We start from the raw sequence: 12,625 nt of genomic DNA, 5'->3' as shown, positions 1-12,625 counted from the left end.
TGTGCTTAACTGTACACGAGTAGACCCCATCCCAACATTAATTGGACTACTCACATAAGCAGAGTTAAGCAAATGTAGGTATTATCAGGACTGGAGCCCTTGTCTTGAAAGCAAAGCCAAAAGCTGCCTTAATATGTATACTGCTGACAAGATGTCCCATAACATCATTCTATTTGTAAATATTTTTAATATACCAAATAATACAAACACATTAAAATGTGAGCTTATTATTATACAAAGTAACTAATATATTCTTTATAATTTTTTTTAAAAAAGGAAAATTTGCTTTGATAATCCCCTACATTTATATGATGACAAGTGAAAATAAATCTTTGGGGCAAAACTAAATTCAGTTTTAAAAAGATCCAATTTCTAACTTGACACATTTCTGTATTATATGTATTTATATGTTCAATTTATGGTTAGAATCTTGGAAGGGACGTTGCACAGTTAAACACTTTTTTTTAAAACATGAGCTGTGTTTTTAAATATATTTTACGTGACATATCAATATTTGTGAATTTACTCAGATAACATTTCAATGACGTAGGAGGGACAGAAGTGTGTTATTTACTAGAAAACTATTGATTAAATCTTGTTAACTCTTGGCAATAGACCAGGGCATAAACTGAATTTGAATACAACAAAAGATTAGGTCTTACCCTCATGCCTAGCACCAAGAACCCAATTTCTTCCATTAGTGGGTACTTGCTGACCTGTTGTTGAATCTTCTCAGCTGAAGCATATGGATCATAACTTTTCTGGCCTATTTTCACATCCATTATACACGGCTTATCAAACTTACGGGTCACATCTTCCAGTTTTAGGTATAGATCTGTTAAAAAGACAATTCGGTTAACAATAGGATAACACAAAGCTCTTTATTATACAAGTTATGCCTGAATCAGTGTGGGAAAAAAACAAAGCACACTTTAGATGTTAAGTTTAGGTGTTAGAATAGGAAGGACAAATCTGTACCAGTGAATATAAAACAAAACAAAAAACAAAAACCACTAGCATGATACACTACAAATTCTGTTGCAATTAAGTCGCAAAAGATAGCCACAAAGCTTCCTGCCTCAGGAAAACATACTAATTACAACAGCCTATCCGGTACTGAATCAGATTCCAATTTATTGCTGAAAAGGAATTCAGGAGTTTGATTCACAGTAAGTCTTTAATAAAAATTTAAAATAAGTACCAATGATCAAATTAAGTATTATTTTTAAACATGAGACAAGTGGAATTAAAATCAATGGAAACTGTGGTTTTAAGAGGAAAAGGCATAGCTCATATCCTTACCATAGCACAGTAAAAATTGTCCACCCACTTCTCTCATCAGTTTGACCATCCTAGTTCAAGACAGACATTTCCATCTGTACTTAGCAACAAAGCATTTTGGCCCAGTGTGTGCAATAAAATCTTTAACTGAAACAGAACAGAAACTTCCAAACTGTTTACAACTGCATAAGTCTTTTGGACAGAAACACATTCAAGATGTTATATCAAGTCTGTACGTCTCTCCAACCAGAAATGCTCTCTGTGGGCATTTTCAGACATGCTTATGTGTGATCCTATCTCCACTTTTCACATGGATCAGATACAATATTGCAGGTTAGAAAGCCTTTAGGGTCAGCTTGAGTATGGAGCAGTGTGTTTGCTATGTCACCCAAGGAGTGTGGAGAAGGAAATGCAACTCAAACCTAATTGCCTTCTATGACGAGATAACTGGCTCTGTGGATGAGGGGAAAGCAGTGGACGTGTTATTCCTTGACTTTAGCAAAGCTTTTGATACCATCTCCCACAGTATTCTTGCTAGCAAGTTAAAGAAGTATGGGCTGGATGAATGGACTGTAAGGTGGATAGAAAGCTGGCTAGATCATCGGGCTCAACAGATAGTGAACAATGGCTCCATGTCTAGTTGGCAGCCGACATCATGAGGAGTGCCCCAAGGGTCGGTCCTGGGGCTGGTTTTGTTCAATATCTTCATTAATGGTCTGGAGAATGGAGCGGATTGCACCCTCAGCAAGTTTGCAGATGATACTACACTGGGAGGAGTGGTAGATACGCTGGAGGGTAGGGATAGGATACAGACGGACCTAGACAAATTACAGGATTGGACAATAAGAAATCATCTGAGGTGGTTCAACAAGGACAAGTGCAGAGTCCTGCACTTAGGATGGAAGAATCCCATGCACTGCTACAGACTAGGGACCGAGTGGCTAGGCAGCAGTTTTGTAGAAAAGGACCTATGGGTTACAGTGGATGAGAAGCTGGATAAGAATCAACAGTGTGTTCTTGTTGCCAAGAAGTCTGAAGACATTTTGGGCTGTATAAGTAGGAGCATTGCCAGCAGATCAAGGGACGTGACCATTCCCCTTTATTGGGTATTGGTGAGGCCTCATCTGGAGTACTGTGTCCAGTTTTGGCCCCACACTACAAGAAGGATGTGGAAAAATCGGAAAGAGTCCAGTGGAGGGCAACAAAAATGATTAGGGGGCACATGACTTATGAGGAGAGGCTCAAAGAACTGGGATTATTTAGTCTGCAGAAGAGAAGAATGAGGGGATATTTGATAGCTGCTTTCAACTACCTGAGAGGGGGTTCCGAAGAGGATGGATCTAGACTATTCTCAATGGTAGCAGATGACAGAAGGAGGAGTAATGGTCTATGGGGGAGGTTTAGTAATGCAGTGAGGGAGGTTTAGGTTGGATATTTGGAAAAACTTTTTCACTAGGAGGGTAGTGAAGCACTGGAATGGGTTACGTAGGGAGGTGGTGGAATCTCCTTCCTTTGAGGTTTTTAAGGTCAGGCTTGACAAAGCCCTGGCTGGGATGATTTAGTTGGGGATTGGTCCTGCTTTGAGCAGGGGGTTGGACTAAATGACCTCCTGAGGTCCCTTCCAACCCTGATATTCTTGGATTCTATTACAATTCCTTCCCTGAAGCAGAAAGAGCCTGCAAGAGATAAGGGTGCATTTTATCAGCTTATTTCCCACCCCTTGGCTACCAAACAGCTATGCTTCCCATTCCACATACTTGCTTAGCCTTAATACAGGGGCAGTACTCCATGCAAGATGGGGAGATGACCAGACTATACAGAAAAGGGGTGGAGGAAAAGAGTGCAGAAATGTACTGGTGCAGAAACGTTAGCACTAGTCACAAATCTAACTTTCAGACAACATGACACCCATTACACAGGTTGTCATCATATCTACTGCTGAAACTAAAACACTTTAGGGTCACATTTAGCCCCCTATGGATAAATGCATGCATATTCTTTTCTCCCAGAGGTCATCAGATTTGTATGCTCTCTCATATGCTGGACACTGATCCCCTATTTAGCCAATTTTAAACTTATAAGCCATACATGACCATGAGGGGAAAAAAATTTCCCACCTTTAGAGACCATCATTTCATTCATTTTACATGACCCCTTTCCAAGCAGCCATGCCAAAACGCATAAGAGTTTCAAAAATACAAGGGTTTGATTAAAGATTTCCTTTTGAAAAAGAAGAATTTTGTAAGCCCTAATAATTCTTCTGCATCAAGTTCAAATTTCTCACCATCTCCTTCAAGATCCTACACAACTTTGTGCCATCTACATTTCTGCTCTCATTTAGCCTCTTGCCATTTTACTCTCATTCCTCCCTTTTTCTTGATCTTTCTCCTCTTTTCCACACCAGTCCAAACAACCTTCTCGTCTTCCTTCAACTCTCATCTTGAAACACACTTATACAGCAAAGTCTTTCAATAATATCATCTTCTAGACATCTCCACTACTTTGAGCATATGCTTTCATCTGTGTATCACAGCAGAGACCTCTACGGTAGCAACTGTTGGAACTGAAGCAGGGACTACATGTTGTGTAGGGACAGGTTTGAGCCCCACTATCTGCACTCAGTGAATTAAAGGAGAAACGTCCTGTTACAGTTCCAGGATGAACTTTACCTTTGGCCTCTCTTTCACTTCCTCTGTGGGGCACTTCCATCAAGTGACAGGCCTATACCAGCACTTCTCTCGGGGTGGAATCCTGAAATTCACCCCACTTTTGACTGGATCAGCAAGTTACAGCATCCTCCCATGTACCAATCTTATTACCTCAACAGGTACAAATGAGAAGCCTGCTTTAGGCTTCTCTCCAGGAACTGTGAACCAGCTGGTAAGCACAGTGACAGGAAACAGCTTGTTCAAAACCTAGTATGATTTATTTATCCATAGGAACATCACAGGCAGAGATAAGAGGGTTAAAATAACAATAGCCCAAATGCATATTGTCTTCTCTAAACCAAGTCTTTCCTTGCCAGCTATTAAGTAAGTCCCACTTGACGCAGATACACACAGCAACTAGGGCTGAACAAGACAGGCGGCACCCATGCAACTTCTGCCTCTATGACAGTAGGAATCTCTCTCCAGTCACAGGCTCTCTTTTACCCATTTCAAAGTTCCTTTATTAAGAAGTTCCCACACAAAGTGCTCCTGAGGTTTTGAGCAGGGCTCCTGTACAAGGACAAACTGGTTTATGCGTTTCTCCAGAGGAGAAATCCTCCAATCACCTCCATATGAGAAGCAGGCAACTGCATTACAGTCATTGCCAGGGTCCTGGATACCTGAGGAGAGCTCCAGCTGGAATTAACCCTTAGTGTTCCAGAGAGCTAACCACACAACTACCAGCAAGCGCCCCCCCCCCACATACACACACACACGTCTGTATTTACCTCACATTCACAAAATTAACAGATAATTCCAATGTTCTTCACACATCCATTTCTAACAACCATGGCCTTCTGTAAACTATTCACAAATCTCACACTTAACACTTCTCCCTCCTAAAAGTTTTGCTTTTTTCAAATATAACCTATTTGACAATTGCATTACTTTATATTGAGTGTTTAATTGGGCCTAGAGAAATATGAAAATATATAAAAACCCCAAAGCATAAAGTAAGCTATAGAAAAGCTACAGAAAACTTCCACAGTTGAAATCAGTTAAGAGTAAAGAGAAGATGAAAGTCTTGATTTGATAAGTTACAGACACAATGAAAACAGAGCTATTGTCAGGAAAATGGGAACCAGTAATAATACCTAATTCTTAACTTCCTGATCAGAAGTCTCTTTCCTCCAGATCTTTCAGTTACATGAACAATACTTATAAGTACTGGGGAATAGGTCTTATTTAGTATTCTATATTTTCATACCATGGTATAACTGTGAGTAGAACACTATCTCCAAAGTACATGTGTATCAATTTGAAACTTACTTAACCTTGAGACCTATAAAGGGGACTTAAAATATTGTCAGGATAATAATGAACGCTTTTTGAAGTGCAGTTGTGCTCAAGAAAATGTATCAAAAGTGCATTCTCACTCAAGAGATCTGATCTCTTTGTGCATAGACTTTCATAAACCTGATTCACTGATAGCTTTTATTACTTTTAATTTCTATTAGCACTACAAAATCAGCCCTGCTAGAGGAGAGCAAGCTGGTTAAATTCTAGCTTATTCATTAAGAGGAATTGTTAACTACATTCCAACTGCTGAACTTTTACTACTAGCGAAAGTTGCTGCTAACTAAAACGTAGACAAGCTGCATTATTTCTCAAATAATCTAAAGACAATGGGGCACAGCACCAGAACATGAAAGAAAATAAAAAGTGGCTTAAAACTTTGAAAGTGACACAAACATTCAGGAAAAAATGCATTTAATAGTTGTTTGTCTAACGAGGAGGAAAAAAACCCAGAAACTGTCTTAGAAAGCTGTGCAGAGTCTTTCCATTAACTTCAGTCAGCTTTGGACAAAGCTCTTACTGACTTCCAGAACAGACTCAAGCAACCGTGTCATTAGGATTAAGCTCACAAGATGCCAGTTTAAACACACAGCAGTTCATCTGACTTAGTGTCTTATGTTTTTATGTTTATCCAGGCACTCTATAACCTGTTTATTGTCCTTGATTTCTTTTCGTGTTTATTCAGTAATATACATGACTTGTTGATTGCAACAAACCAAGTACTTTTTTTCTTTTATTAATACCACGTTCACAAAAGGGGGGCCTCTGAAAGACATTAGCTCTGTGCCTCCAATCTCACTAATTTGGCCCTGGTCATTTCTATACTCCCCCTTGCATGCTGAATTGTTCTTGAAGCCTGTATCCTTACTACTTGGTAGCTCAGACTTTCCAGATTTAGCTCATGTTGCTCTTGTCCAGCAGAACTCTCCTATTGCCAAAAATCAGGCTTTTTATGCTTTTACTGGTACTGCAATCCAAGCTTAAATCCTCTCTCCATGTTATACTCTCACAAAATTTGATGCTCATCTGTTTATATGTGTTTTCTTTCTGAAATGTTTAATTTTTATCTGTATCCTCTTCAATACCTTAATATGTCAGACCTTTACAATATATCTCATTGGGGACTCATATGGTCCCCATAACCATAGCATCTGAGCACCTCACAACCTTCAGTGTACATGAATATCATCATATCTCACAGCACATCACAGCATATCTCTTTCTCCTTGGGGAAACGAGGAAGCGAGGCATAGAGACAAAGTGACTTCCCCAAGGTCATATAGCAAGTCTGTACCAGAGCAGAGAACTAAACCTAGGTCTCAAGTCCCACATTAGTGCCCTAGCCACTGGATCATCCTTCCTGTCCCACTTAAAAAAAAAGCTATGCATATTTTTGAACAGTTTAGAAAGCAAATTTTCAAAACGACAAAGCAAACCATAGCATGTATTGCGTATTTAAAACACAAATTTTCTAAAAAATGTTGTGTAAATCAGTTACTCCCAAGTGTTTCTTCAAATTATACATATAGACGTACACAAAAAGAGAATATATATTAAAAATATCTATAGCTCAAATCTATATCTAAACAAATATCAAAAGAAAACATGAAGGGACTTTGATACCTTAAATCAAAAACCCATGTGGAGAAGGGGATTTCTAAATGTTTAGACTTGCATAATTTTTGTACATGTGCACTGATATTATGAAAGATACATTTCTATAATAAAAGTTAATTCCTTTAGATATTTTTAAGAGGTATACAAACTGAACACATTGTTTTCAGCTGGTGCTTTTAGCAAGATTCGCCCACAGATGCATTAGTATGAACTTGCTTACGCATTCAGTCGTTGCTGGAAGAAGTAGTGGAAAAATTAGTTGAGGCATCTGATTTGTTTTTCATAACTTACAAAGACATATTTTGAAATAAATGAATGAAGCAGGAGGGAACCTAAGTTGCTATCAGCAACAAAGGAGGAAAATTTTGAAGATAATTCATATTGATCTGCCCTGTTCTTAGTCCAGGTGATGAAAATCAGATCCCAAACGGAAAATGCACTGAATAGTAATAAAGTACCGAAACGTAAACAAGAGAAACAGCCAGAGAGCAATGGCCAGATCCCTAAAACTTTCAGCAGACAATTTAAAATGGATATTTTGGCTTATGCATCCCTTTAGAATCATGTTTTTGTATATTACTAATAATCTTCAATTACCCACACTCCATGAAATCTAAGTTCAAATCAAATTTGTCTTGCTTCAATTTTACAGCAATTTATTGGGGGTGGGGATTGAGATAAGACAACTTGTCCATATCCTATAACTCTATGGCTCACACACACCAGCTTGTTGACTCATGTTAAATCATGATTGGGAAGGCCTAAACAGACTTTCCCTTCAATCTTTGACGGAACATTATATTTAAATAGAGTAGAATACCTGCTCCACCAGTATGGAAATATATGAATGTTAATAAGTGTGTTTATGAACATCAGTCAATGTTTTCTAGTTTTATTTTGTTCTAATTGTTAATAGATTTTATCTAATCTAGCTGGCATCTTCTCCCATTTCACCCAAATATTAATGATCTAGCCTTAGACTTCTCATTTCCACCCTTTCCCTGTGAAATAAGTTACCCCATCCTCCCTCTTAGCTATCAACTGTGCCTGCTTAATTCATGGCCCTCACAATAACGTTTGTCTGTCCCTCCCAGGTATTGTCAACAATCTCAATTCTTAACAGTCCTTCTCTTTCCCACTGCAAGTCTATCATTCCCAGCAGTGTGTCTTGATCAATCTTCTCTCCTACCCACCACTCCTTTTCCAATAGAACATTCCTAGAGGTAGTGATGATGGTAGTACAGTTTATAAATTCTGGTTGATATCATCTAGTTGTTCTTCTGAAAATTTCTTCATTTTTGAATATCTCTGTGTGTATATGGATTCCACCTGGGGCTGACAGGGCTCTCTCACATTTCTGCCAGAGTAGGAACGATAGCCAGTTGTTAGACCTTTACTGTCAGCTATTCAGGTAGAAACACCCGAGGACAATGGGCTAGCTCAAGCCTAGGAAAACCTGCATTCTCCAGTCCCTCAACAAAGGGGCTCATGTTTAGAGAGTGGAAAGTTATTGGCAGCAGGAAAAGAGAACCAGGTGTTCATAGCAAGACACAAACTTGAGGGACTCTCAGGAGCATTTCAGCAGAAGTGAGGAAAAGAGATGGACATGCTGAAGAAGGGGAGCAGGGAGCTCCATGACTCAGGAGACAAGCCATGTGCTGCAGCAGAAGGACCCTGGACAGCTGCAGAAGGGCTGACTCCATACCAAAGAATGAAGGATAAAAAGGATAGGTACTGTAACAAAGCTCTTTGAAATACTGCCAAAAACAAAAGCAAGAAGGCATTAATGTGAACCAAGGAGGTACCAGGCACTAAAGGAATTATAGTAGAATTACTTTACACAGAATAATTCATAATTGTTAATGGAAAACAAGTTATCCACAGGGAGCATAAGCAACACCTGATAAAGTTATACAAAAAGAGTGCAACTGCTAATTAAAAGGTGGTCAAAGATTTAGATGGGCTTTATAGTGTCCTGTTCCAGAGGTTCTATCTATGCATGTGGACAATAGATAAGAAAGTGGGCACACTAGTTCATTTCTTAAATATAAAGCAGAAATTTGTATCTTTGTTTCCACTTACGCACCAGAAAGATCAGAGAAAAAAGTGCAACATATTTACAGTGTTATACAAATAAAGTTCTAAGGTGTCAGATCTTGGTCTCACTCAGACTCAGGAATATCTGTAGGACAAAATATTTTTCCTACATTAAAAGTTCTTCTTAAACAGGGTACCTATTTAAATGACTGTTATACTGTATGTAATGTTATAGGGAATACGATTATGCTATAAAATAGTTACAAAGGTTGGTATTGCCAAACTAATTTCTCAGAAAATTTCCTATCCAGTTTGGACAGCTAGCATAAAATTAAAAAACAATACCGTTAGGTGCAGTAGGTGGTGACCAGCTGCCAAAATATTTTGGCAAATATTTCTGCAGCTCTAGAAGAACACTGTCACAACAGTCAGCAGCATAAACCTGAAACACAAGAGGGGAAATATAACTTTAAATTATGCATTTTATATTTTCAAGAACCAACTACTACCTATAATAGCCTGTATTCTAGAACATTTACAACCACTTTATCGTTTCTTGTAGGTTTTTACATGTAAAGTATATATGAGAAATTCAAGATGTGTAATCTTCCAACATGCAGAACATACATTGATTTTTACTACCCATGGCATACTGTATTAGCTAACTTGAACAACAAAAAAAATAGTTAATCTTTTCTCATCAAACTTCAAGTTGTAATTGTTGGTATTAAAAAGCCAGTATAGTACAGACTGAGTTCATTCTTCTATCCGAAATCATGGATTTTGAAGGATTACTATACATTTTAGCCATTTTAAATTGTATCAAGCTTAGAATACAGATTCACTTCTGATTTTTCCCCCCACTTCCTCCCCCCCCCCCCATAAAACCTCTCAGTACATCCTTTGAATAATTACACAGGCATAACACATTATTCAGATGCATGTGTTTTCCTCCGCTTTTGTTTTTTTCTAGAATTTGGCAAGAAACGGTTGGAAAAAATTGTTTGGGAATAGTAGCTGCTCTTTATTACATTTCTGCAGTATTAATTTCTCATTCACATAAACTGGAATTTAGAGACTGTCCTATAACTACAACCACTTTTAAATGCTATTGTTGCTAGCAGGGTTCTAAAAAACATTTCCCTGTCCAGTGTGGAATAGAATTTTTTGTCAGAGAACATAGCTGCCAGCAACACAGCAGATAACTTAGAGCAGTTTTACTAGCATAAGTTTAAGACCCCCCCCCAAAAAAAAAGCATGTCCACACTGATAAAAGATACAGACCACTGTTAAACACCAAGTCTAAACACTTGTAGACAGCAAGGCCCCAAAGCCATTGCAGATGTGGGTCAGTTCCTATCTACGCTGTAGCAACTGTGCTGGAAGACCCCCAGACACAGTGTAGTAGTTACCTACAAATACTAAACACATTTTCATTCTGCAACAGACCAAACTGCAATGTTTTAACTGCATTTCCAAACTGTTTACAAAGCTTCTTAAATGCAACTCTCAAACAAACAGAGCCCATTTATGTTGCAAAACTAACCCATATAGCCATGGAAGGAGATTTCCTTCTTATAATTGAATCTCCTCCTCAAAACTGAAGATGTTACATGGTAGACTGAACTAAATGATACCACAATGGCTTTAGGATGAAGGTGAACAAAAATATCTAGTTACAATTCCACAAACATCAAGGCAAACCTCAATTGTGACTATTTATATCAATTCAGGTACATTGGAGCATCAAGCAGCAGCAGAATGTTAAAGCTGGTTTAAGCATTTTTGTCTTACCTTCAGTCTAACCTTGAGTTGAGTACTCACAAGTTAGTCATCTTGATTTAATCTAACCTGACAGAGCACAATTACACTGCAGAACAGTGGTCAAGTTCCACACTGCTGCTAGCATGCCCAATGTCTGCACTGGCACTGTATCCAGCTGAGAGATATTTCTGGGTGCATATCCCATGGTCCATACCACCACAGCTCAATGCACCACTTGACATGTGTGTTCACAGGGCGCTGTGAGAAAACAGTCCGTCCCCTCTGGGAATCGTGGACAGAAATGTTCTAGGCTCAGGAGATCCATTGCCTGGCAGGACGCAAGCTGTTGTGCTTTTACCTGCTTGTGCTCTCAGATATGCAACCTGCTCATTCCAACAACTAGGACCAACAACTACTAGTTTTTATGAAGGCAACGTTTCTTTGGCATGCCTCTGTGAAAGCTGCCACCAAGAGACGCCAGCAGACATTTAACAAAGTCGGTTTCCCCAGAGAAGGCAGCGGTGGGGCTTGCTGTTAAAAGCACACCAAGAAGAGATCAGTACCATGCAGCTATGGAGGCATGGACCCAGCTGATGTTCTCTTTCACAGCAAACACACCATCACCCCACTCCCAGGACCAGAGCACAGAGTGGTGGGACTATATGGTGATGGAAATATACAAGCAGCAGCAGGCCCAGAACTTTTGTACGAGGAAAGCGAGATCCCTGGAGATGTGGGAAAAAAAATAAAAATTCGCCTGGACCCTGGAGCACCAAAACACTCAGACGAGAGGCAGTAATGGCCCAGAAGTATGTTGCTATTGACCCGTAGAACCCAGCTACTCCATACAGCTCTATTGTAATCATTTTGGGATTGGAAAATCCATGTTTGGCACAGTAGTCACAGAAATCTGAAAGCAAGTATTGCTCTACAGCAACGTAAGGGGGTTATTCAGAAATAACCATGGGGTTTGAACAGATGGCACTCCCAAACAGTGCAGGTGCAATTGATGACACGCTATACTTATATGCGCACCAACTCAAGCAAGTACATTAACAGGAAGGGCTACTACTTTGTCATTATGCAGGACTACTGTGTCAGATTCACGGACACCTACATAGGATACACATGGTAGAGTACACAAGGTGAGGGTGTTCTGGAGGCCTGGTCTGCTTCAGTGTAGGTAATACTGGATTCAGATCAAGTGGCAATGATCAGGGGATGTCCGTTCCTTCTCATTTCAGCCAATCCTGCCTACCCTCCGATACCCTGGGTAATGAAGATTTATGATTTCCACTGCCCTGGCAAGAGAGAGTACAATTACACACCAAGCAGGGAAAAGGAAGGTGGCAGAATGTGCTTTTTGACAGAAAGGAAGATGGTGCTACTTACAGACTCATTTGGACTGTAGTATATATAATGCCGTACATGGCACAGAGACACGTGTGCTCCACAATACAAGGGGGAATATCTGGCAGTAGAATGGATTGAGGACACCCATTTTTTGGAGTCTTCTTATAGATAGCCACCTAGTGCACCTCTTGATGCTGGCACATAGTCCGTTACAACAATAGCCACATGGGATGCCTTGTGCACCCCCATTTGAGCTGTGTGGGAAGTATACGGGTGCTGATGCCAGAATGTGGGCCAAGGGAGTGAAATGTGGTCTTGCAATATTTTTTTATGAAATAAATATGGTGGACCTGTTATTTCTGTTTGATGTATTTATCCACTGGAACTCCAGAACTCAGTATGTGCCTAAGCAAAGCTTTATTAAATGTCAGCACATTTAGGCATCCAGATCCCACAACAAAGTTGAAAGGATGTACAAAATGAAAGAAACAAGTGCAAAACAGCAACAATGGCATGCAAGAGCATAACAGTGCAACACACACTCCAAACATCTGACAGCAAAATAAACT

General features: G+C 39.4%; 1 protein-coding gene across 1 annotated transcript in view; it reads right to left on the bottom strand.

Annotated features, from left to right (window-relative positions):
• IPMK (inositol polyphosphate multikinase) overlaps window positions 1-12,625 on the bottom strand; it is an 81,278-nt gene that overhangs the window by 25,170 nt on the left and 43,483 nt on the right. Inside the window, exons 3-4 of the mRNA XM_048856993.2 lie at window positions 9,285-9,381; window positions 663-835 (exon numbers count right to left, since the gene is read on the bottom strand). Coding sequence (XP_048712950.1) covers window positions 663-835; window positions 9,285-9,381 — 270 coding nt within the window. The remainder of the gene's footprint in view (window positions 1-662; window positions 836-9,284; window positions 9,382-12,625) is intronic.

This window comes from Caretta caretta, chromosome 7, assembly GCF_965140235.1.
Source record: "Caretta caretta isolate rCarCar2 chromosome 7, rCarCar1.hap1, whole genome shotgun sequence".
NCBI classification, from domain to species: domain Eukaryota; kingdom Metazoa; phylum Chordata; order Testudines; family Cheloniidae; genus Caretta; species Caretta caretta.
The sequence above is the reverse complement of the archived record's forward strand: the minus strand, read 5'-3'. Positions and strand labels throughout refer to the sequence as shown.